Source organism: Zingiber officinale, chromosome 10B (assembly GCF_018446385.1).
Source record: "Zingiber officinale cultivar Zhangliang chromosome 10B, Zo_v1.1, whole genome shotgun sequence".
Lineage (NCBI taxonomy): Eukaryota > Viridiplantae > Streptophyta > Magnoliopsida > Zingiberales > Zingiberaceae > Zingiber > Zingiber officinale.
In genome coordinates, this window is record NC_056005.1 from 67,395,221 (window position 1) to 67,421,707 (window position 26,487).

The 26,487-nt window shown below is 35.6% G+C and overlaps 1 protein-coding gene across 4 annotated transcripts; it reads right to left on the minus strand.

Annotated features, from left to right (window-relative positions):
• Positions 1 to 2,125: 2,125 nt before the first annotated feature.
• Positions 2,126 to 26,053, minus strand: LOC122029645 (GATA transcription factor 17-like). Of its 4 annotated transcripts, none has more exons than XM_042588718.1 (9): positions 26,003 to 26,053; positions 25,838 to 25,921; positions 25,394 to 25,740; positions 25,203 to 25,289; positions 24,996 to 25,108; positions 15,832 to 15,960; positions 15,384 to 15,489; positions 2,553 to 2,624; positions 2,126 to 2,367 (listed from the first exon to the last, which is right to left on the minus strand). In XM_042588718.1, exons 3-9 carry the CDS (start codon positions 25,721 to 25,723, stop codon positions 2,278 to 2,280), a joined length of 927 nt encoding a protein of 308 aa, XP_042444652.1. In that variant the 5' UTR covers positions 25,724 to 25,740; positions 25,838 to 25,921; positions 26,003 to 26,053; the 3' UTR covers positions 2,126 to 2,277. The 4 variants fall into 4 exon arrangements, with proteins under 4 accessions (XP_042444652.1, XP_042444654.1, XP_042444651.1 ...); XM_042588720.1 differs by having other exon boundaries at positions 25,808 to 25,921; positions 26,003 to 26,020; XM_042588717.1 differs by lacking the exon at positions 26,003 to 26,053 and having other exon boundaries at positions 25,838 to 25,992.
• Between the last annotated feature and the right edge of the window lie 434 nt (positions 26,054 to 26,487).

The following is a 26,487-nucleotide window of genomic DNA, read 5'->3' on the forward strand; positions in this document are numbered from 1 at the left end:
GATAGCCATCATATGCCCCTTGTGGTCCTCATTTTATAACCTTTCAATGTCTTCAATTTTAGTTCCTAATATGTTGTTATGCTATTGATCAATTGATTGGATCCACCATTAGTCAAATACTCCCCGTTTACTAATAACTACCTTAATTAATTGAATTCCACCATCAATTGAATATTTTCCTTGTAGTCCTTGGGTCATCTAATGGGTTCCATTCAATTTGTCGGATCAACGATTATTTGCAACATTTCTATGTCATTAGTCGATTGAAATTTACCATCTCAACCACTAATAGAAATATTTTATTCGTTGATTGATTATCTTGAGTCGATTACTTGATCGACTCAACCACCATAAGTCAACTAAAATTCATGTTGATTAACTCTAAATCAACTAAGCCCCGAAAAGAATATTATACTTGTTGGTTCAACAGTCTTGTATAGGAACTTGTCTCAGACCATAGTCTTGTTAAGTTCAAAAACATGGTTTGGAAAATCCAAATGTTCAAAACTAAGAGGTTCAACATAAATCTCTTTCGAGATAGAACCAACGAGTACAAATGAATGACCCAACGAGTACAAATGAATGACCAATCCTCAGGTCTTATAACTAGTTTGTAAACCTAATTCCTTTCAAAGTAAGCCAATTCCTCTTGCATATCAAGTATCCCATTTGGGTCATACATGTCTCATCTTGTTTTTAGCTCAATTTGGGAGATAAATACAAAATAATTTTTTTTAAATTCCTCAAATATGATCTATTTTTTACCCCTTGAGATATATCTCCCATGACTTATTCTATTAAATAGCTTGAACTTGATTTGTATGATCTACATGGTTGAAATGCTTTGTCCAAGTCGTCTTCTTATTCTCATCATTTGTTTGTCTTCTACTCATCTCTTGCTCATCCTTGAAAGATGCCTTCCATGTTGATTTTCCTTCATCATCCACAGCCTTTTGGTTTGTTTTTTCTTTAACTAGAACATTAAATTCTTCACTTATATGTAAATTCTCAAAACTTATACCTACAACTCAAAATCTACCTGGATTCTAAACTTTTGTGTAATGTGTGACCCTTTTACATGTCTTAGGATTCTTATTCTTTCTTATAATAAAAAAATATAATTAACTAGATTAGATAGCATCGAATCTGAAACGACTGATCTGACCTAACAAAAATTTTCTACCGAACACCAGGAAAAATTAAGAAACACTCACGACAGATGGCCCAAAAACTCAACATCCCTTAATTACGTATCCCATTTGGAAAAAGAAAATCTTATAAATGCACCATAACTGGAAATTAAACCGTGAGTACTCAAATGACAACTAGATGTCCTTTCATTGTACCATAGCCCTAGGGACATCTTATGATTCTATCTTCACCCCTAGGGTATGCAACTCAAGGACTCTAATTGTGGTAGAATTCTCATCATGGACTCTCATAGCTTGCCGTAGTCTCGTTAACCTTAAATAGGCTCCAAGTTCTTTGAATCAATCTTCATATCATTCTAGCCAAACATTCACCTCAAGGATTTTACAAGTAGTCTCAATCTACAATGAACCGCATCATTCTCCAAAACCCTACCAAAGCCCAATGACCCAGGCTATCCAAACCACCTTGGGATTTCTCATAATTGTGACCAAACCCCAAGTCATTTGAATCTAGCCAAGTCTAAAAATTTTTATCATGGACACCTTTAGCAAGGATCAATTCCATCTTTTTCACATTCAACTAGGGAAAGCAAAATTTAAGAAGATACAATTCCCATGCACATACAAAAGCTTCATGTCAAGAGAAACAAGTACTTTTACTGAACCTATCATGCAGTCCCTGTGAAAACAAAAAGGTTCTAACCAATACTTACCTTATCTTCACTGTGTCCCTAAAGATAACCAACCATATCAGCTACATTATCCAACAGACTATGTTAGATATAGAGATATTTTAGACTGTCCTAAATGGCCTAATCGAAAAGTTGTGTTGGTCCTAAACCATTGGTACCAGATTCATGTCTCACATTATTCATTTAACTCTAAGCAAATGGTTCGTATAGATGTAAAAGTGTCAGAAATGCGAGTCTAAAAGAAAAAGTTGTAATAAAGAAGCAATGTGACTCTAATCAGCAAGTGTTAACTGCAGATGAATCCTCATTAAAGTTAAGTAGTTCTTGGTCATCCACACAAGATAAACCTAGTGAGAGGATATAATACAGGGCAAATGTATGCTACTATTACTGACTACTACTGGAGCTCCCACAGTATGTGCAACTAGGATTTCTCATGGCGACAACGATTCTGGACGGTTAGCAGCAAGAGGCTGTTGCTCAACTACTGTTGCAGAGGCTTCATTCTGGGGAGAAACAAGTATCTGAAGAAAAAAAAATATATATATATATAAGGAATGAAGTCGGAAATAAGTAAGAAATCAGTTCTCTTCTATTGGTTGTTGCACATTGGGCTTTTTTTACATGGGGATGGGGATGTGGTAAAAAAATAGTGGAAAACAAAACAACGATCAATGTTTTCATCTTTTCTGGAAACAAGATAGCCTACCATTTCATTTCCTTCTTGAGGGCCACTCTGTAGAATCAGGGAAGGATTTTTAGAGAGGTCTCTCAATGTACCCTGCAGGGATTAAACAAACCATACAACATAATTAAAAAAACACTTCAAGGAAATGCTGTGTTCCAAACAAACATCTGACAGTAATAATAAAGTAGTGGTGCTCATTAGTACTGTAGAATATTTGATTTGATAACATACAAAATTTACAAGAATGCAGAAGAGAGGGAGCCTAGAAGCTCAAAAGTAGTGAAGTTGTGGTGGATATAAAGTTCCACATATTGACAATTTGATACTACTAAATAATTTGGCTAAATAAAATAAACTAGTTGACAAACCCAATGGTCTAGTTTTTATATTTTATTTCTATTTGGAATCATTTTTGTTATTTGTAATTTTATTTTTCTAGCAAATATAGTCAATTTTACCTGATCACATGGGACAAGCTAAATTGTAAGGTCAATTAAAGAGATCCTCTTTCATTGTTTTGATCATTCAAAGCGATAATACAATTTTCCTAAGATGGTCAATCGAGGCACATAACTATGTGAGATAGCCAATTGAGGCTTGGAACTTGTTGGTGGCACATCAAGTAACATTATATCCTGACTTAGCTAGTGTTCCCAATGTTCAAAATTTCATTCCGTGTCGGGCGGAATGGACGGAACGGGTGAAACTTACCATTCCGACCGGTACCGAAACCGGCACCCAACGAGCGGTGATTTCGTCGCGTGCACACACAAGAGGAATCGCATGCGCGAAAGAAGGCATCGCGCTCACTCATCATCACGCGACAGAAGGAATCACGACAGCATGTCGCAATTCCATCGCAACTGGCGCCGCCGGAGGAGTCGCGGAACTCCTCCGACGTCGCTGAAGGAGTCGTTGGAGCCTCGTAGACGTCATCGGCAGAGTCATGGGACGCCTCCAGCGACGCCGGAGGAGTTGCAAGACTCCCCCTACGACTCCTCCGGTGGCATTGGAGGCATCCCACGACTCGCCGGATGAGCGTGCCGTGACGGGAATGTCATGAAGAAATTAGGGTTTAAACATTAAATATTTCCGATTTAATTAATTTAAACATTTTCTAACTTAAATGTGATATTTCGAATTGGCTTTTATAAAGTCTAATAAAATTATCCCCAATAAAATATAAATATATTTAAAATTTAAAAAAATAATAAATTTTATTAATTAATATTCTGAAAATTAATTTTATTGATTTAAATTTTATTTAAAAGTTCTAAAAAAATAAAAAATTAAAAAATCTAATAAATCATATTAATATTCTGATATTTTTTAATTATTTTATATTTTTTCTGTTTTACTATGTAATTAATATTCTGATATTTTTTATCATTTTTAATATATATTATTTAAAATAATGATTAATTTAAATAATTAATTAATTAATTTATATAAATATTATACGTAGCTTAGAATCAATTTAAAATTTAGATCCATAAATATTAAGATAAAAAAAAGGACAGTCCGATGCATGAAGCTCCGGCCATGTGGGATCCCAAGGAAGGATCCATTGTACGCAGTCTTACCCTGCTTTTTGCAAGAGGTTATTTCCAGGATTCGAACCCGTGACCTTTGGTCACATGGCAGCAACTTTACCGTTGCGCCATGTGATATTAAGATATCCATAAATATTAAGATATTTGATTTTTTTACTTTAGAATTTTTGCTTCCTGAACATATGAAACATATATTTTTATCTTAAAATGTTTCTACTCTACCTAAGAAATATTATAAGTGCTTTATTTAAAAAATTATGATAAAGGTCTGTCAAGTTATAATTCATAATAAAATACTTATAATCTTATGCACCTCTGATCATTCTAAATTGAGATAGTTAAATTATTACTATTAGAAGATTGTTTCAAGTTTAAATAAAAAAATACCGAAACTATATTAACACGGCACGATACAATATCGTATCGTTCCAGTCTAGAACCGAAATCTCAACATGGGTCGAGATTTTAAACCTCGAGTGTTTCTTACCCCCACATGTTCATCCCCCATCCACAATCTTGATTACTAACTCTAGGCTACCAGACTGCATTGTTTTTCCATCAGTTTCCACAAGCGCATATATAACTCAAGAAGATACAATCTCACAAGGAGGTAAGCTAAGGTATTTGAAACCTTTTGTAGTTTACATTCATCTTCTGTGATAATGTCACTACATATAAACACAATGCTGGATATGTTCATAAGGGAGCTCAAGAGGGCATTGGATGAGGACAACCAAGACCGGATCACAAAGGAAAAGGAAATGCAAAGCTACATCGAAGACGCATGTAGATCCTTGAGGAAGGAAGCCTAGAAAGAACAAATATCTCAGTAAGAGATTGAGATTACACATCAAGAATCAATGTTAAAGATGGAGAAGGATGTTCTCATGGACACATGGCATTAAGACGTACAGAATGGAGAGAAGTACCTCTCTTCACTCTCAAAAGCAAAGAAATGAAATTAGAGCAAAAAAAATGAAGTTGCAAAATCATACTTATGTGGTGCATTTTCTCATTCTAAGCTGCAAAGGCAATGCAATGTTAATTTTTAGGATAATTATTACTAATTGTAAAGTGGAAGTGGTACATTTTCTCATTCTAAGCTGCAAAGGCAATGCAATGTTAATTTTTAGGATAATTATTACTAATTGTAAAGTGGAAGTGGTACATTTTCTCATTCTAAACTGCAAAGGCAATGCAATGTTAATTTTTAGGATAATTATTGCTAATTGTAAAGTGGAAGTGTGACAAATACCTTTTTTGGGTACATGATTCAGATAGAGTATTCATATTCTAAAAAAAAATTATCTGCTCAAATTTATTGTTCAATTTACTTTGAGCATTTTTAGTTGTCAAAAAAAATCTTATATTAGTATGATGAGAAATACCATCACCCAATGTGAAAGATATAGCTGCAAAAAGAGAGAATTTTAGAACCAAGTAATCCAATATGGAGGATGGACATAGAATGATACATCGTCGAATTTGTAAAAATAGAGCGCCTCAACAAATACTATCTCAAAAGCTAGCATGCATCCTTGCTCACAATTCACATGTTTAGAAAGATATAATACTAGTATAATTCAAGCAAAAAAAGTAAGCTAGGTGAACCATTGAAGATATAAAGAGAAGTCAATCATTTAGGTTAACAATGAAAAAGACCAAACAGAAATAAGTTAATCCTTTAGATGAATCATCAAATCCTTTAGATGAATCATCAAAGAATGAAGATATTACAAGATTGTTGTGCATAATATTTATTGATACCTGCTCTATATAACATGTGGAAGTGCATAAGCATCTCTCACACATTAATCAAATCTAGGAATAATTATAAAAATACCATTGAATGTAGAAAGTTGCATGAATATAATTATACTAATGTAATCACTAGGACAAACTCCCTGAGTGGACCAAACCTCTTAATCAGTCCTAGAGTACTTAATGCCCATCCAAATGGGAGACAATCAGACTATCACAATAATAACGGTACAATGTATTCCACAAAGTAGCACACATCATCCTTGATCTAAGTTGATTGTATGCAGGGGTGTCCATTCGGTTTAGATCCAGCCAAACTGAATCAAAGGAGCTGTTATTTTAGTTCAGTTTGGTTCATACTTAATGAAATTTGCAACTATACATCATAATTTTTAAAATTTATTATTAAATTATTTTTCTTGACAGAATTTTTAATTTAAATATAACATGTCGAATTAAATGTTATTTTGTGTGCTTTTACACAAAATTTATGAACAATGAATTGTTCAATGTGAATCTCAATCATAAATATATAATATATTATTTATAAAAAAGAAAATTTCAGTTTTATGATTATGGTATACAATTAATCAAATAGACTGAACTTTTATCATGCTTCAGTAAACCCAAACTGAACCATACCAATTAGTTTTAAAAGAACAGTTCATTGTTGGTCGGTTTGAGCCATTTAAAAGACATCCCTAATAGTATGGCCTTCCATCACATGCAATAAAAAAACGGCGCCTATGGCTTTAAACACAACAGTAGAACTATTATGCTTATTTCTAAAAACATAAACATGTAACCAAATGAAAGCCACAAACATCAAATTAAACCCCTCAGATTCCCACTCAGGCGCAACTAAACGTGAAACTTAAAAAAAAATCCAGATGAAGCGATGTCAACCTTAATATCCTACTAGACAATAATAGGAGTCACATCTCATCTAGTCGCCCTTCTTTTAATATTAAAGAACATTTAAATGAGTCCAAAGAATTGGTCATTTGATGACTTGTCTTGGACTTCTTGGACTAAGCTTATAACAACATCAATAACCAAACCTTATCCCACTAGATAAGGTCGGCTATATAGATCATTTTACGTTATTAAGCTTTATCTCCTACTATATCATCATCTATACTTAAATAAATTTTATCTTATTTTATTGTTGCTAACAAAGACTTTTTTTATCTTCCTCTTCCTCGTTTGATATGTGTGTTTATCATATTTTCATATCGCCTAACTGGAGCATTTATTGGGTGTCTAAGTACATGCTCATATCATCTTAAACGTATCTTTCAGAGTTTTCCCTCAATAGATACAACTCTGACTTTCTCTCTAATGCTCTCATTTCTTATTCTGTTCATCCTCGTATGTCCACACATCCACCTTAACATCCCCATTTCTGCAACTCTCATCTTTTACTCATGTGCTCGAGTAATAGCCCAAAATTCAACTCCATATAATATAGCAGATCTAATTGCGATTTTGTAGAACTTTTCTTTAAGTTTTAGAGACACTTATGGTCAGATAAAACAACTAACGCTCTCCTCCATTTCAACCATCTTGCTTGTATTCTATGTAAGACATTTCTCTCAATCCCTCTATGATTTTGCAAACATGATCCTAAATATTTAAAACTCTTAATTCCGGACAATTCATTATCCCCTATCTTAACAATTGTCTCATTACGTCTAATATTATTAAACTTAAATTCTATATATTCTGACTTTATTCTACTAAATCTAAAATCTTTCCTTTCTAGTGTTTCCCACCGAAATTCTAATTTAGCATTTACTCCTTCACGTGTTTCATCAACCGAAACAAATAATCTACAAACAGCATGCACTACGGTATTATGTCTTGAATTTATGTAGTGAGTTCGTCCATAATTAGTGTAAAAAGGTAGGGACTTAGAGCTGATCCTTGATATAACTCTATCTTTATTGAAAATATTTCAGTTACACCGTCTGAAGTCTTTACTCAGGTCGTTACATCCTCGAACATATCTTTAACTAGTTCAATATATGATATGCTAACACCTCTCTTTTTTAAAATTCTCCATATAATTTCTCTTGTGACTCTATCATAAACTTTTTCTAAATAATATCATGTGTAGATCTTATTTTTGCTCACGATATTTTTCAATTAGTTGTCTAAAAAAATATATATAGCTTCTATTGTCGACCTTCCAAACATGAACCCAAATTGATTTTCGACCACGATCTCCTTAATCTTTTTTCTATTATTTTTTCCCAGAGTTTCATGATATGACTCATTAGTTTAATACTCTTATAGTTTGCACAATTTTATACGTTTCTCTTATTCTTATATAAGGAAACTAGAGTACTTACCATTCATTGATCAGACATTTTTTTTCATTTTCAATATCATGTTAACTAATTTTATAAGTCATTAAATACCTTGTTTCACTAGGCACTTCCATACCTTTATCGAAATATCATTTGGTCCAATGACTTTTCCATTGTGTATCCCATTTAAAGCTTGTTCTACTTCTAAAATTTGAATTCTACGATAAAACTGTTTACCTAAGTTAAGTCGGTTATCTAAACCTTCATTAAAAAGTTAATGAAAATATCTCTTCCACCGCTCTTTTATTTCTCCATCATTTATTAGTACCCTATTACATTCATCTTTAATACATTTTATTTGGATAAGATCTTTTATCTTCCTTTCTCTCACTTTAGCTATTCTATAAATATCTCTTTTTCCTTCTTTTGTATCCAATTTTCGATATAATTGTTCAAAGTTTCATTCTTTGCTTCATTCACTACTTTCTTAACCTTTTTTTTTTTGGCTATTATATATTTTTTAAAATTGTTCTCGTCCTTACTATATAATTCCTTATAAGTTGTTCGTTTTTCCTTCACTTTCTCTTGTACTTTCTCATTCCACCACCAAGATTCCTTATTTAGTGGTGCATATCCCTTTGACTTACCGAGTACACTCTTAGCTACTATTTCCAACTTTGATACAATTTTATCCCATGTCGTATTGGTCACCATATATTTCAGCTAATACTTATACTCCTACCTTCTCCGTAAATATATTTTGCTTCCCATCCTTTAATTTCTAGCACTTAATTTTAGGAGTCGTATATATTTTCTTTCTATTGATATTATGTTTGAGGCTAGATCAACACTACTAACCTATGTTGGATAGTTAAGTTTTCTCTAAAGATGCCTTTACAATCTTTACAAATCTTTCTATCCTTCTTCCTAACCATAAGAAAATCAATTTGTGATTTATTATTCCTACTTTTGAATGTGACTAAGTGTTCTCCTCTTTTCTTAAAAAACGTATTAGCTAATATAAGGTCATATGCTATCGCAAAATCTAATATAGTTTTCCCTTCCTTATTTCGCGTTCTAAACCCATAACTCTACCCTCTTATATTCCTCATTTTTCACTCCAACATGCCTATTTAGATCATCTCCTATTAAAATCATTTCATTTGGTGGAATATTTTGTAATATTTCATATAAGTCGTTCCAAAACTTTGATTTGGTAGCTTCATCTAATTCTACCAATGCATATAATGTTCATAGTTTCTTTCATCACTATTATCTTAAGGGTTATACTTTGATCCTCTTTTCTAACTACTTCTACAACTTCATCTTTTAACGAACTATCTACAACAATACTCACTCTATTTGTTGTTTTACTCTTTCCTATGTACCACAACTTAAAACCTGAGTTCTTTATCATCTTTGCCTTCGCACCTACCCATTTTATCTCTTGTACACACAAAATATTATTTTTTTCTCCTAATCATCGTATCTACTACCTCCATTGATTTATCAATGAAAATTCTTATGTTCCATGTTCAAAATCTTAGACTATTAGTTTTCCTATCATATTTATTCTTATTCAATCTATAGTGTGAGAACTCTTGCCACTACACTCAAGTTCTCATTGTTGGTGCAGCGGAGGCTGGCAAGAGGGGGGGTGAATTGCTCCTGAAAAAATAAATATACCCTCCTCGTACTTTCAACTCAATTAGTGCAATAGTTAAATAAAACAGTAAAAGAAAGACACAGGAGAATTAACCTGGTTACAACCAAGGAGGTTGTTAATCCAAGACAGTAGAAAAAGCGCAGTAAAAAAAAATCTCCTTTGCTGAAGGCGGAGAAGCCTTTTACACTTTCAAAAGCTCAGATTGAATGCTTGAGTTGATTTTAATTTCCTAGCTCCAGGGGGCCTTTATATAGGTCCTGGAAATCCTATCCCGAGGCTCCAAGGCGCCTCCAACGAGGGTCCAAGGCGCCTCCATGGGAGTCAGCGGATAAAACTTTATCCGCGCGCAGAACGGTCACTTTGATGTCAAGGCGCCCAACTCCGGTCAAGGCGCCCAACTGGTGGCGCCTCAACCGGTTGAAGGCGCCTTGTGGAGGCGCCCATCCGGGCAGGCACCTCCTTTGACCGTTTCCGGCACATTGCGACTTGATGCTCCGATCTTTGGGTGATTATGAAATAGAGGCTCACCCAACCCATTCCGGCCTTCCGAGAAAAGCCTTCCGCCCGCTTAACGCCTCGAACGCCAGACGCCTTCACGCCCACCGAGTACTCTTGCAGCTCTCTTGTCCTTCGGACGCACCGAGCTGTCGGCTCCCTTCCCGTGTCAGTCCTTCTCGCTCCTTCCGCGACTTCTGTGCTCCAAGTTCCTCGCACAGCATATGTGGATCAAATACAACGCAGACTAACAACTTGATCACATCAAAACTATCACGGGGTCAACAATCTCCCACGTCAACCCAAGTTCAAGTTAGGGACAACATAGACATAAATAGTAATTTTAAAGGTAAATTACTAGACTAACAGGTTTAAGTACAATTTTGCAATAAATAAAATTGCAACACTTAAAAAAAAATTTGCAATAAATAAAAATTTAAATTTTTATCTCCCCCTTGTTTAACTCCCCCTTGAACTTGTACCTTTCTCTCCCCCTTTGATCACAGCAAAAATGGGGTTAAGAAAATATGAAAAAAAATAACTTAAGTTAAGTGAAATGTATAGAATATTTTTTTAAAAAAAAAAATTAAGTTAAATATGAAAAAAAAAAAAAATTAAGTCAACTTTTTGAATTTTCAGAAAAAAATTTCTACGTCAATATGTATTTTTCAAAAAATTTCTAAGTCAAAATGAATTTTTCCCAAAAAAAAATTTCTAAGTCAAATTTTTTAATTTTCAGAAAAAATTTTCTAAGTCAATAAAAAAATTTCTAAGTCAAATTTAAATTTTTGAATTTTCACAATCTGACTTTTTAGAATTTTAAAAAGATTAAAAAAACTTTTAAAGTATTATTTAATTCTAGTTTAATGTTTTTTCAGAAAGTTAATTAAACATTTTCTTTCAATATTTTAGCTTCCAGGTCGTGGCGAGGCACTAGGCCTTCTTGGTTATTGGAGCAACAACCACTTCCTTAGACAAAGCTTACATAAAGAATTTCAATGTTTAATTTTCTCACTGTAAGTTTTTAATTTTTGATAGATTAATTAAGTACAGATTTTGGAACCCAATAGAGGTTCCTTCCTACAGGATTATTCAAAAATCTAGGGGGTACATAGTTTCTTGGTATTTTCCTAAGTTGTCCTTGATGCTTCCTTATATACCAATTTAATTTACCATAAATTTTAATTTTTGACTTTAGAAATTTCTTTAAGCATGCATCATTTTTCAATTTTTCAATTTCTAATTTTATATTTTTATTTTCAGATTTTAAATTTTCATTTTCTTTTTCTAAGTGATCTAATTCTTTAGACAAAGCTTTAATAAACTCAAAAGACTATTTAGAGTTTAGGGCACGTACCTTACTTACCTCATCTTGCGATGCTCCCCCTTCATCATTGCTTTCTCCTTCTGATGTTCCTCCCCCTTCATCTATGCTCATTTCTGAGCTGGACGTTTCTTCTAGCTGATGGTTGGCCATCAGTGCTAGTCCTGAGAATTTTTCGACTTCGGAGTCGGAGGACGACAAATCATCCCACGTGGCCTTTAGATTGTGTTTGGGTCGAGTGGGCTTCTTGCTCCTTTCCTTACTTTTGTTCTTCAGTTTTGGACAGTCATCTTTGATATGTCCTTCTTCGTTGCAATTGTAGCAACGAACCACCCTTTTCTTTCGCTGGAGTTTTTTCGATTGAAATCTAAATTTGTTAGAATTTACAAATTTATTAAACCGTCTTACCAGTAGTGCCGCTTCGGATTCGTCGATCGAAGCTTCGGAATCGGGATCGTCTCTCCTTGCTTGTAGGGCGACGTCGAGGTTTGACTTCACTGCTTCTTTAGGCTCTGCAATCCGAGACTCGTGAAGTTCAAAGGTAGAAAACAAATTTTCTAAGGTACTTACCTCAAGGTCCTTAGAGATGTAGTAAGCATCTACTAAGGACGCCCATTCCGGAGTCCTCGGGAAGGCGTTGAGCGCGTATCGGATGGAGTCCCGGTTCGTTACCGTTTCGCCGAGATTCGTTAGTTGCGTTATCAGCTCCTTGATCCGTGCTTGGAGTTGCGCTACCTTCTCGCCGGTGTTCATTCGGAGATTCGTTAGTTGTGTTCGAAGAATGTCTCGCCTCGCTAGCTTTGTTTCCGAGGTGCCTTCGTGGAGCTCTAGGAATTTCTCCCAGAGGTCTTTTGCGAAGTCGTAGCTTCCGATCCGACTTACCTCTTGGGGCGGAAGAACGCTGAGCAAGTGAAACTCAGCTTTTCCGTTCGCCACGAAATCCGCCTGCTCCTTCTTCGTCCATTGGAACTCTTCTTTGTCTTTAGGAGCTGCAAAACCGTATTTCATTGTTAGTAAGATATCGAACTCGGTTTTGAAGAATACCTCCATTTTTCGCTTCCAAGTGGCGAAGTCTCCGTCGAACTTCGGGGGATGAATGTTCGCTCCGGCCATCGTCTTGATCGTAGTGCTTCGGTTAGTCCTTCCGAGGCGATCGATACCACTTGTTGGTGCAAGAGGGGGTGGTGCTCTGAAAAATAAATATACCTCCTCATACTTTCAACTCAATTAGTAATAGTTAAATAAAGAAAAGAAAGACACAGAGAATTAACTGGTTACAACCAAGGAGGTTGTTAATCCGATGAAAAAGCGCGGTAAAAAAAATCTCCTTCTTTGGCGGAGAAGCCTTTACACTTTCCTCGTAACTATTGCTAGGAAACACTCAGATTGAATGCTTGAGTTGATTTTAAATTCCTAGCTCTGTGGGCCTTTATATAGGTCCTAGAAATCCTATCCCGAGGCTCCAAGGCGCCTCACGAGGGTCAGCGCCTCACGTGGAGTCCGCGGATAAAACTTTATCAGCGCTCACTGACTAGTCAAGCGGCTCGACTGGTGGCGCCCAACTGGTGGCGCCTCGGGAAGGCGCCCAACTGGTCAAGGTTGCCGGCGCCTCAATCAGGTTGAGGCGCCTCAAGCCGGCAACTCAGCTCCTTCGACTTCGTTTCCGACTGCGACGATGCTCGATCTTTTGGGTGATTAGCCCGAAATAGGGCTGAACCCAATTTCCGGCCTTCTCGAGCGATCTTCCGTCTTAACGTCCCTCAAGCGTCGCGCTCTTCACGGTACTCTTCTCTCTCGTCCGCCCTCCGCAGCCGGCCCTTCTCGCTAGCTGCGTCTTCCGCTCGACTTCCTGTGCTCCTAAGCTCTTGCACACTCAAACACAGGGATCAAATACAACGCAGGACCTAACCAACTTAGTTTATCACATCAAAACTATCACGGGGTCCAACACTCATGGAGATGTAGCAATTCTTGTCGATGCGTTATAGTCAGACCCTGTAACGATAACTCTTACATATTTAGCACTACACCTAAATTCTGGAAATGTAGCGGTCCTCGCAAAGATGTTACGGCCAGACTTGCAACGGGTTCCTTCCAAGGAAAAACTTAGCATTAGCATCAGAGTTTAATGGATCCATTCATTGAACATTTGTCATAATTTTAACGTTGATCGGTAACCTAACACAACCCTCCTAATTTATCATGGGCAAAGTTGTCTTGGATTAAGCTTGAGAAGAAAATTTAATGACATTATATAATTAATATATATCAAAAAAAATTTAGAGGAATATAAAAGAAAAGTAAAATGTGCGATACATGAATAACGCATCTAAAGAAGAATCTAATCTTCTTACGTGTCGAACCTCTTTTCTTTGGTTTGGACAACTAGTCACTTTCCAATACAAGGTATGTACAACAAAAGTGATGTCAAGCTTGGAAGTAACACCCTATGAAATAATATCAAGAGCAATTAAATCTTGCTAACCTATTCTTTTGGGTTCTTTGTCTATTTATTTCCACAAAACTAAAAATTTGTAGAAAAGAGAAATCACATTATGTTAGAAGAATGATGCTGAATAATCATTATTATAAAATATATACAAAAATATCTCAAGACTAAAATATTATAATACAAAAGATTATATCCTTATTTATAAGCCTTGGCAATTCCTTCAAAAAATCCTCCAGAAGCTTTTGGGCCCTCACTCTGCCAATATATGTGATTAGAAAAATTAATTCTAATTTTATTTTTTACTTTCCAAACTTAAACATCATTGCATTGAAAGACATCCAAGTGTTTTCTCTTTAGATGACTCACTTTCATCACCACTTAAGTTTTTTGATCATCAACATTAACATTTTTAAAGATGAAAGCCATAGTTTACCTGCATACAATGTTTTTAACTTTCAATTATGTAATACTCTCAAATTTCCTTAGTTTTTTGGGAAGAGAAAAGAGATGACAATGAAACAAATGCATTGTTCCTTGAGACAAATCCTCTTTAACTTGTTGAGGTATAGTTCTTGGATAAGGAGAATGATACAATAACAATATTTTCTAACAAATAAACCAATCCAACTAAATAAATTAATCCATACAAAAAAAATAATTTTATTTTTCTATACTTAATAACAACAATATCTCTACTTTTACACAAACCAAATCAATCAATTTTGATTGAGTATGTGTGACCCAGTTATTGTAACAACTATAAAAGAGGCATTTCTTACATTGTTTTGATAATTTTTTTTTCCCTTTTTCTCATGAGATTGTTGACTAAGATAACCAACTTAGTGAGATCATTGGTTGAGGGACACAAATCATGATAGCACTACACCATAGGTCCAACAATAATAACCCAACCCCATCATATTATCCATCTAGGTAAACTTTAGTAGTCTAATCTCTCATATTTATCACTAGACTTCAGCAAACTTGACCACAACGACTACCATTTAAGCAATCTCAATAATTTGTCAACCTCTGGGAAAAAAAAAATTAAACAAAAGCCAAAGAAGGAGCACGAGTATTAGTGCTTGTTACTTCTTAGCGGTGATAAGGAGAGAAAGAAAGGGGGCACTGAGGTAAAAGAACAATAAATATAATCGTGAACATAAAAGAAATGAGACAAGATCAATTGGTTTAAGTAAAAGAATAAGTAGCAACTATATAAAAATTAAAATACAAGCATCTAACATGGCCACATCAAAAGCCAATTGATCTACAAACAAAGAGATTACCTTATTTGCCCACATGAGTCCACAAGCATTGCATAGTGTCCTTGGTCCATCAGGTCCACGGCGCATCATTGGTGTCAATTTTGAGCTGATACCACAATGATGGCAACTGAAGTTTTCAATCAAACAGCAAAACAAAACCTTCAGCACTGGCATAGTCTAAATTATTGTAACTTGCAGACAGCAGTCAAAAAGTATTGTCCAGGGTTACAAAATGAGGAAAAAACGTAAGCAAGCAAAGTTTTTATAGACTTAAATCTGAGGTTACATGTTAGATTAATAGACAAATCATATTCAGACACGATGTTCCTGATTTGAAAGAAACTAACAAATAACATACAACTTCATCAGAAAGTTTACAACTTAATGAAAGCCTGCAAACTGTTACTGAAATTCAACTAGGAGACTTCAAATTTCAATTTTTAGATCTTTCTAAGTTAGAGAAACTCACACAGCTGATGACGGTGGCCGACCTTCAATTGAACCCCAATGCTGGGTTCCCTCACAATTTGTGACATCTGAATTGGCATCCTCAGGCTTTGATTTTGATGAAGTAAACTGACCTCTATTTCGCTGCATCCTACAAAAAGATAAATTGCGGTCATGATACATATACAAAAAAATGCAAATTCATCAAACCAGCCTAAAGTAAAACAAAATACAATCCTTCAGAATCTTGTTGCATCATGATTCATGAACTACAATTATGACCATATTCTACAATATTAAAGAAACCCTTATAAACAATTCATGATCTATTACCAACATTAACCTAGGCATGTTTGGCAAGAGGCACTTCACGTAGGTGGTAGGCAGCTCCTAAAAGGCAGGAGTTTTAAGGGGCAATACAGAAGGAACACATAAGTGGCCCAAGCAGACTGCCTAAGCAGCCCAAATGGATACCTAGGAGACCCAAGCAAACTATTTAGGCAATTATGTTTAGGTAAAAAAATTATTTTTATTTGAAATTCATTTGTTTTTTTTTTTTACCCTAAAGTTGTTGCTTTGTGGCCAAAAGGTCACGGGTTCAAATCCTGAAAACAACCTCTTGCAAAAAGCAGGATAAGGTTGCGTACAATGGATTCTTCCCCGAGACCCTGCATGGCGGGAGCTTCGTGCACCGGGCTGCTCTTTTTTTTTTTTAATTTGAAATTCATTTGTTGATAAAAATTAGCCCTAAATTTCCTTATTTGCTACAAACAACTAATTTCACACAAGCCTACTATTTCCAACAATGTCAGAACTTCTTCACCAATTCTGCCATTTCTAAGTTTGTTATCCCTTTTGTTTTTCCGTTCATATATAACTTAAATTTTCAACATTTATTCTTACCCTAGAATTTTTTTTTTCTAAATTCGTGGCTATAGATGATGATGATTTAGGGGATAGAGCCCAATGGCGTAGAATTCACAATATAGCCGACCCCACCTAGTGGGATAAAGCTTGGTTGTTGTTGCGGTGGCAGCTATTTTTCTCTCAACAAGTTCAGCATCCTCACAACAAGGTATCACTATCCACTTCTTCATTATTTTTATATTTTAATTTTTATCTTATCCTTTTAGGTGCCTTGCATTTTTCCACTATTATTTTGAATTCAATTAAAGTTCTTTTATTATCTTTACAATCTTAAATTTTAGTGCACGATCCTATTTTAATAATGTTTTAATGTTAACCACTTAACTGCTTACTTACTGCCTAGGCGTTAGACATAAGGCATAAGGCATACGTCAATACCTATGATATTGTATCAAAATATTTTTGATCAGAGTAGTGTAGCCTAACTGCTTCAAGCATTGGCATACTTCTCCATTGCAAAGTCCATCTCATTAGGTATGCCTTGATCCACAACTGGATCTTCTTGCTGGAATTTCCTAACTACAGATTGCACCCACAGATCTAGATGCCCCCATCTCGAGGGATCTCTTTCTAGTGGCAATAGCCTTCATCGATCCTATTTGTCACCTATTCACTCCAACACATAAGCTCTCTAGCACCAAAAAAGTTATCTTGTATTTCAATTTCATTTCATTTCCTAGTCCCGATTTAATTTTGAATTTTAAGTCATTAAAGCTGCACCAAACCAACATTTTCTTTTGAGGAGTCTAATTGAGGTCTAATTAGGGTTTTATTGAGTTCATTAAGTCGACATTGTGATCAAGATTAAGTGGGTCTAAATCAAGCTCAATTTGGATTTGTTTTAACACATTTAGGGTTGAACCAAATTTGATTTGGGTTGAGCTAGTTCAATCATGTCTCAATTTGGGTTTAGTTGAGTTTAGAGGATCGCTTAGGAAATTTACTCTCCTCTCCTCACCATAACCCACACCAAACCCATCTCCCTCGCCTATTTTGTCCCGTAGCCCACCTCACATCACCACCCAGATCTTGATCAAGGGGTAGTGCAATCGAAGCCACCAACAAGTGGCAATGCATCCAGTGGTTCAAACTATTCTTCCCTATCCCTATTCTCTCATCTCTCATGTTGTGTTGTCCCCACGACACCGCCAGACCTCAACCATGAGTAGCGTGATCATCATGTCAACAAACAACAATGCTTCTCTCTCCTCCAACAGCCTAGATATTCCCTCTTTCTCTATCTTCTTCTCTCAATCTCTCTTCCTTCTCTACTTGCGATTGCAGCATTTCCTGAAGTCATGAACAACATTGACGAGCTATCAAATGGTTGATTCTTTTGCCTTTTGAATTTGATCTTATTTATCCTCCCTTTGATTATAGATTTGGAGTATTGAGTAGATTGCTAGATCCAATCCATTGAATCAGAGGTCCACCAAAACTAATTAAACTTAAATAAGGTGTCCTCGGTCATTATTTCCATATTTGTGATCAAAATTTTATCCTTTATCAAAACCTTCTATTGCTTCCTTGATTGACGGAGTTGTAGGGTAAGAGTTATATTTTGCTTTAAATCGCTGATTTTGGTTGTTTCAATTGTTAATGTTGGTTCAATTGTGTTGAATAGACACTTTTCGTATGGATATCCTTGAGTGTTTTATCTTTTGATCATAATCGTTCCTTTTATTGCACATTAATGTTTATTCGATTATTTACGAGGTTTACAGGTTGTTCTGTTAATGCAGGTATATTGTATTTTAGTTTAAGTTACGATGTGGAAATTAAAATCATGGTTGAATCCATGTCCTAAATATTTTGATGTGTAGGTTTAGTATTGATTAGTGTAATCTTACGCCCATTCTTAGTTGTTTGTCTGTTTGTTTTTGTAGAGGCTCATCCAAGACCACATGGATCTCATTTGACTCTTTTGCTCTGACTCTTTTCATCAGTGCATAATCAAGGTGTGTAAATTCTTTAGTCTTCTAATAGCCATCCTTGAGCACAAATGATCAAGAATTGTGTCACAATAATCATTAAATTATTGTCCAATTTTTGCATGAATGATTAAGTTGAATTGTGTAAAATGATCATTATATTGTTGTTCTTGTTTTAAAAAGGGGATAAAAGTGATAATTAATAAGCAAAAGTGGTGAAACTAAATTAATCATGAGTCTATAAGGTTGGATAATGTTTAATGCAAAGTTATTTTTTTCCTTTTATATTATGTTACCATTGTGGATTATCATATAGGACTCACATAGGGAGAATTAGAGAGTGAATTATTAAATTATTACATGATGATTTGTCGGCTCATCTTTTGAGAGTTATCTTTTTTAAATTGCTTCACCTTGCATGCTTAATGTTGATTTTTATTATGATCCTTCTGCTTCTTGTAAGCTAAAACGTAAGCCTTGTAACTCACATTTACTAAATGGTGATTGTTTAATACACTATTAAATGCACAAGAGCTATTAAATGGTCATATAGGTTAATTCCTCAAAACTAATGATACTTCAAAACTAATCAGACCTTAGATGTGAAAAATACTATATCATGTATATAGCCAAAATGGGAAAACAAATCTAAATGTGAAACCACCAAAGTGAATAAACCAGTAAATGGTGATCTTTAATAGTGTTAAATTAATGCAAGATTTACTAAATAGTCATATAGATTAATTCCTCAAAACTAATCATACCTTAAATGTGAAAAAATACTATATAATGTAAATAGTCAAAATGGAAAAATACATTTAATTGGTGAAACCACCAAAGTGAATAGACCACTATTATAAATGGTGAAACAAATGTTAAAAAGTAAAGTAAAATAGTGAATACTTCGAACCTAATCATATGATCAGGGCTTTTACCCATATGCAAACTACATAGGTTCGGCCTACATGGTATGATTTAAGAGCCATTATTTTTACACACTACATTATATTATTATCTATGAGTGATAAAGGCTTCAACATATATGTTAAACGACACTTTTCATACTCTATATTCTATAAATTTGACTCTAGTAATTCTTCTTACTCAATTATTTACTTTAACCAAATGTAAAAATGGGTAAATATAGATATAATTACATGTGTGATTAATTACAAGTGATATTAAGAGGAAAACTATTATATGCTTAAGTGGAACCCAAATGCTAATATGTGAATCATAACACGTATTGATCCTTGAATTCTTAATTAATATTGTAACACAAATCCTTTCTATTTCCCACTTAGCAACTTTGTGCTCAATCTATGTTTTTTTTGCCTCTAATTTGCAAGAGTGGCAAGTATTTTCGGTCTAATCAATTTTACCCATAATAGAGCCACTTAGAGATTCCCAAACATGCTAAAAACAACTTTTATTGAATAATAATTTTGTTTGATTTTTTTAAGCATTATACTCACGCAAAGCTTGATGTACTTTGGCCCATAGTGTGAAATATTGATCCATGCCACCCGAAACGAGCAATATTTACCATTCTAGCACAGATCCGGCACCAGGACCCTACCGGCACCACGACCGCGAGGCCATTGCAACCTCGCTGAGGGTGCCATGACCCCGCAGCGACCCTTCGTGGGGTTGCGGCACTCACAACTATTGCCGTGAATTTTTTTAAGATTAATTTTTTATTTTTTAAATAGGTATTTTTTTATTATAAATAAATTATTATATAATTGTTAATTATATAGAATAGTAAAAAAATATAATATATTAATAATAATAGTTTTAAAATAATAAAATTTAATTTAATTTTTTTAAATAATTTATTAAAAAATTTAATATATATTAAAACTTAAATGTGAATTTAAAATAATCTAAAAAATTTCCAAATATGATTCTTAAACATTTCAAATAAATTTTAAAAAATTTACAATTTACAGATACATTCAAAAAAATAATTTAAGACCTCAAAATTTTTATAATTTTCTTGAGTCTTTCAAATAATTTTATAATTTTAGATTTAGTTTTGAATGTTGAGAATCACTTATGTTTTAAAGAATTTTTATAAAAATTTAATAGCATTATCTTATAAGAAAATATTGAAATATGAATCAACACCTCAACATATAAGCATATTTAATAATAAAATTGCCCCCGCGGGCTGGATCAACCGGTTAAGGCGTGGCATCCTTACACAATGAGTTGTAGGGTCGAAGGTCCACAGACGCGCACTGGATGAATAATCTGGGCCGGCTGTGTTAAATTCCGGAGACACCACGCTTTACTCGGGCCAGCATTCACCGCTGATTTACCTCCTCTTAGGATCCCTGTGGGGCCAGGCCTAGGGGGCCGCTGGGCGGCGGGACCCGCCTTTTGCACAATATTTAATAATAAAATTATTATACACTTATATTTAAAAAAAATAAAAAAATACCAAAATTGTATTGGCATGGCACAATACGATACCAAAACTATATTGTTCTAGCTAGGACCGAAACTCCAACACAAGTCAAAATTTTAAAGCATCTTTTGCCTACAAAATCATTGTTTCCTAATAGCATTTTCCTTTCTTATACAAGTTACACATTTTAACTCATAAATGAATAAAATGCATGTTTACTTTATAGTCTTGTGATATATATTTTGTGCTACTTCTTGCCATCGTGGTTATGGATATTGCTTTGCAGTAAATTGTCACGACAAAGAGTATCTCTCTATAAAAGGAAGTATAAATAGGTCGTAATAAAGGATCCACAGTTACAGTCTTCTAATATCTATTTTGTGCTACTTTTTGATTCTTTTTACTACTTTAAAGATAATCACTATATACTATACAACCCAAACTCAAAAGAGAATATTTTACATCCCTGAAATGCAAACCAAACCAAAAAACTCAAATTTCAGGTCAAAACAATTTGATTTTTGGTTCATGTTGAATCCATTGATGTTTTTTCATCGACCTCTAATTATAGAGACTAGTATGTTACGTGCTATTAGGTCGTGAGACCAACGATACTGGGCACTTGAAATGAGTGATGTCACATTTTGCTCTAATAGTATGTTTTCTGCTACATAGTTGTGAAAAGCGCACGCCTGGCTATGCATGCCCATTTGCACCCCAAGTGCAGTACTTGAATGAAGCGCGCTTAAGCGTGCGCCTTTTGAGAAATTAAGGCGCGCTTAAGGCATGCTTTTCCTCTCTTTATTGAAGTTTTTTTTTTTTAAGTCCAACCCATACATTTAAATACCCTTTAAATTAATTAGGTTGCATTGACTCGCATGCATGCGGCACATTTTTCTTACTTGACTCTTACTCTACCCTAGAAAATGAACATCAACCTCCCTTAGTCCCTCGCAAACTTATTTCACTTATTTTCTCTTGCATGACTCTTCACCACCCCTAAAAAATCAACATCAATCTCCCGTCCCCTCACTTCCTTCTCAAACGTGAACTCTTCTCTCGCCTATAAAATCAGCATCAGTTTTCTAGATTTGGCTACACTTTCTTGCTTTTCTCCATTTATTTCGTCATAACGGTATGTTTTTTTCTTCACATATTGAAGTTCATAAGTTTTCTTATCGGTTTTGTTTTTTTTTCTCTCACAAAATCAAATTATAAATTAGTTAAGAATTTACATTCTAATGATTCTATTTTTTTATTCCTCACAAATTCAAATTGTAAGGGGAGCCTTGGCGCAACGATAAAGTTGTTGTCATGTGATCTGTTGGAACCCCAAGGTTGTTTTGGTGTGATCAACAAGTTAAGTTAGGTCCTGTTTGTTTCTAACCTTGTGTCTAAGTGTGCAGGAGCTTAGGAACACAGGTAGTTGAGCAGAAGACGCAGCTAGCGAGAAGGACGGCGGTCCGAGGGACGGGAGAGGGACGAGCAGACGCCGAAGGAAGCGAATGCGAGGTCAGACGCTCGAGCGAAGATCGAGGAAGCGGACGCAATAGCGAGAAGGTCGACGACCGAGGGACGAAGACTGCGGATGAGTACGTTGGCGGACAAGAAGGAAACAGCGCAATTCCGAGACGAGAAGCGGAGGGAAGCCCGCCGAGAAGACCGGAGTTGGGTTCGGGTGAGCTCTTCCGGATGGCCGAGATCACCCAAGTGAGCGGATCCGGAGGAGAAGAACCGGACCGAGGGGGGATGAACCAGGAGAGGTCCGAATGAAAAGTCAACGGCTGTTGACTTTGCTCGGCGCCGGAATCAGGGCGCCGGAACCCTTCAGCGCCGGACCGATTTTGACCAAGATCGCGATTCGCGATTCGACGTCGGGATAAAGTTTATCCCAGCCCAACCCTTCAGCGCTCACCAAGGCTATAAATATAGCCTTGGTCCAGAAGCTTTCAATCGACTCAGAAATTTACATTCCAAACACTTGTGCACTTCTGTTCTAGTTTAGCTTCTGTCTTTTGTGCTTTCACTGCTGTAAGAGGCTTCTCCACCTGAAGGAGATATTTTAGTGCACGTTCATTCCTTGGATTAACAACCTCCTTGGTTGTAACCAAGTCAAGTTGTGAGCCTCTTCTTTCTGCTTTTTATTTACTGCTAATTTACTTTATGCAAGTGTTCTGTTGAAAGTTCGAGAAGGGTCTTTTCTATTTATTTTTTTCAGTCTATTTAACCCCCCCTTCTAGCCGGCCCAACGGTCCTACATGATCAAAAGGTCACGGATTCGAATCCTGGAAACAGCCTCTTGCAAAAAGCAGGATAAGGCTGCGTACAATCGATCCTTCCTCGGGACCCCGCATGGCGGGAGCTTCGTGCACCGGGCTGCCCTTTTTTTTTACAAATTCAAATAGTAAATTAGTTTAGAATTTTCATTCCACTGATTTTGATTTTTCTTTAATTTGAAGCTTGATTTTGATTACGAAGATAAACTATTCCAATATTTGAATGTTAGTGAATTTTCTATTTACATTATTGTTTAATAGTTTGCAAAATATTTAAATTTTATTAGTGAAATATTTTAGCAAAAATTCTTATATATGTTTGAATTGTAAAAAATTATATCCAAAATGTCTTACTTCAATAAGGTGTATACCTCACCTTGCACCTAGCAACTCAAGCTCCACAACACCTATGCGCTTTTGGTGCCTCACGTCTCAAATAACTATGACGCGCTAACCTTCTTCCTAATTTTATAGGTCTAAATAGAAAGACAAGGGAAGTAATCATCTAATCTAGGAAAATATTGTCAATTGGTTAGTTAATTGAATTATCTCACCATTACTAAACATGACTAGAAACTTTCCTACATCTCCATATTAATGTCGTTAGGAGGCAATACTAATGATTATTTGATATTTAAATACCATGCCACAAAAAAGGCCACCCACACATTGCAACATGGGCAGATTCCCTCACGAAGTGATGATCCACATCTTGTTATTTCTTTAGGGAGAGTCTAATATCTTGGAAAGCAAAAGATAGAATACAGTGGCTAGAACAAAGGCTAATGTAAACTTCATGCCTATTGCCCTCAACATTTGAGCTTATTTAGCTCATAAAGTTTAAGGCAAGTTAGGTTTTGGTCCTGCCAAATTAATAAAGCTATATAGTGATAATCAACCCATCCTGCACATTATCTCCAATTCAATCTTTCATTAAAGGAAAAAAGATATAGAGATGGATTGATATTTTGTTGAGAGAATATCCAATCTGAGGAGATGATTGCATCTTTTGTTACTTCCGGTGAGCTATTAGCATATTTGTTAACTATCACTAAGAGATCCAAAACTAAGTATATTTGACTCTACTACGACTTTATTGTATCTTTAAACCCACTTGAGCAAAGCTTGAGAATCTAATTGTTATATTGTCAATATATAGGGATTATTTTTAGTAAATTTCGACATTATTATTGACATATAGGTAATATAGACTACGGACTACCTAGGGAATCGTACCAAAATACTTCCCAACTATAATATTCTCAATTTAGCCATCACTTTGGATTGACTATATTTCATCATGAATTTTTATTCACTTGTCCTTTTAATTTATCATTGATAACAAGAATTGGGCACAAAAAAAAACACATCAGTTTTGTTTGCACTCTCAATGTGTGAAAGTTTCAGAGGCTAACTTGCAACAATCAAAGTGCAAGACTAAATTGAGAAATAAATTAAACTTTCAGCCAAGCTAAAGTCCCTGAAACGCAAACAATGTCCCAAAAAAGTAGGTTCTTATAGACTTTATACTTACAAAATTTTCACGTATAATGTTGTTAATATGTCATAATATGTTTTCTGTTAAAAAAAGTGATAATTACAAAACTGGACAAAACTGGTGCAGAAGATCACTTCTTACCTAAGAGCAACTTCTTTCCGTACAGCATATCGTATCTTTTTGTCAAAGTTGCGCTCTTTCCTCTTCTCACGGAACCTCATTAGTGAAGCAACTCTGTGAGGGAAATTCAAGCGCTGTAATCCACCAGGAGAGCAAGCTGCAAAAGTAAGCACCCTCCCAGCCCATCCAGTAATACATAAACAAAAAAAAAAATTGTCTACCAAGTACCTTATTCAATTGATTAGATGCTGATGGCATTGAGGCTGAGGTGGCAGCAATTTCACGTCCCCCCAACAACAAAAGAACAGCTTGAACCTGTGAAAAAAAAAAAAATAGTATATACCAATAAAATAAACAACGCATAACGCTATAAGATGCCTATCTACTGGAGAACGGGAGACAGCAGGCAAAACTGTCACCTTTTCAGGTGAGACAGAGTCGAACACATAGACTTCCCCATGGAACGAGAGCGTCAGCTGGTTGCTAGCAACTGGAGGCACGATGATGGCATTTTGATCTCCCAAGCCTCCGTGATCATGACCCACATCACCTTCCATAGCCTCCCCCTCAACAGCACCGTCGAGATCTTCCTCCATGCCATCACCGGCTCCGCCGTTGCCCCTGTCATTTCCATACGATTGCAGTGCCCTGGCGTCCGCGGCGGCGATCAAGTGACCTTCGCCACCGGCCGGCTGACGCACAAGGTGATCCGTCTTCAAATCGGAGGCCTGGCCAGGATTTGAACCCATCCCTCTTCCTCCTTCAGCTACAAAAAAAGCTTAAGATCAAAAACGAAAAAGCTCTAGCTGTATACCAAAAAAACAAGTTCCTACTTTTAAAGGATATAAGCAATCGTTCGGTACCGCAGGAAGCAAAGACAAGGGAGAAGGAAGGCGTTGGATCTGCTTCGATGGTAATCCACCATCGAGATTTCTGGGAGGATTAATCTGAGAAAAAAACGTGAAGTAAGAAACCCTAGAAATTGGAGTGGAGCATTGCGATCGGGAACTGGGAAGCTACAGAGGTACCTCGGCATCGCCCAGGCACCACAGCCACGTGTTGTCGTCGAATCGAGGCCGTAGAATGCGAAAAGCGGATGGTTGAAGAAATGAATGTCCGTACATAAAAAAAAATTTCATATTTCACGGCGATTAAACTTTTAAAATATACCGCGTGGAAATTTCAATTTTCTAACGACAAAATTAAAAAGTCATCTTAACGATCTCTCTCGTTCAACTTGAAAAGAGTGGCGTATAAGATAATTTAGTGATAAGCTTCGCCTATCAACGCGGCTATATCCACGGAGTAAAATTTCTAATTTTTGAAATTTGTCATGGTGGGTTTAAATTTCTCATCGCCGGTGGAAAAATTTTTTTCCTGATAGATTATTCTCAAGAATTCAATTGTCACGCTCCAGAGAAGTCTCTGTGTGAAGAAATTTCGGCAGTATCTCTCCTGTACGGCGGACAATCTGAAACTTTTCTACAAGCACTATATACCTCAGCCACATGCG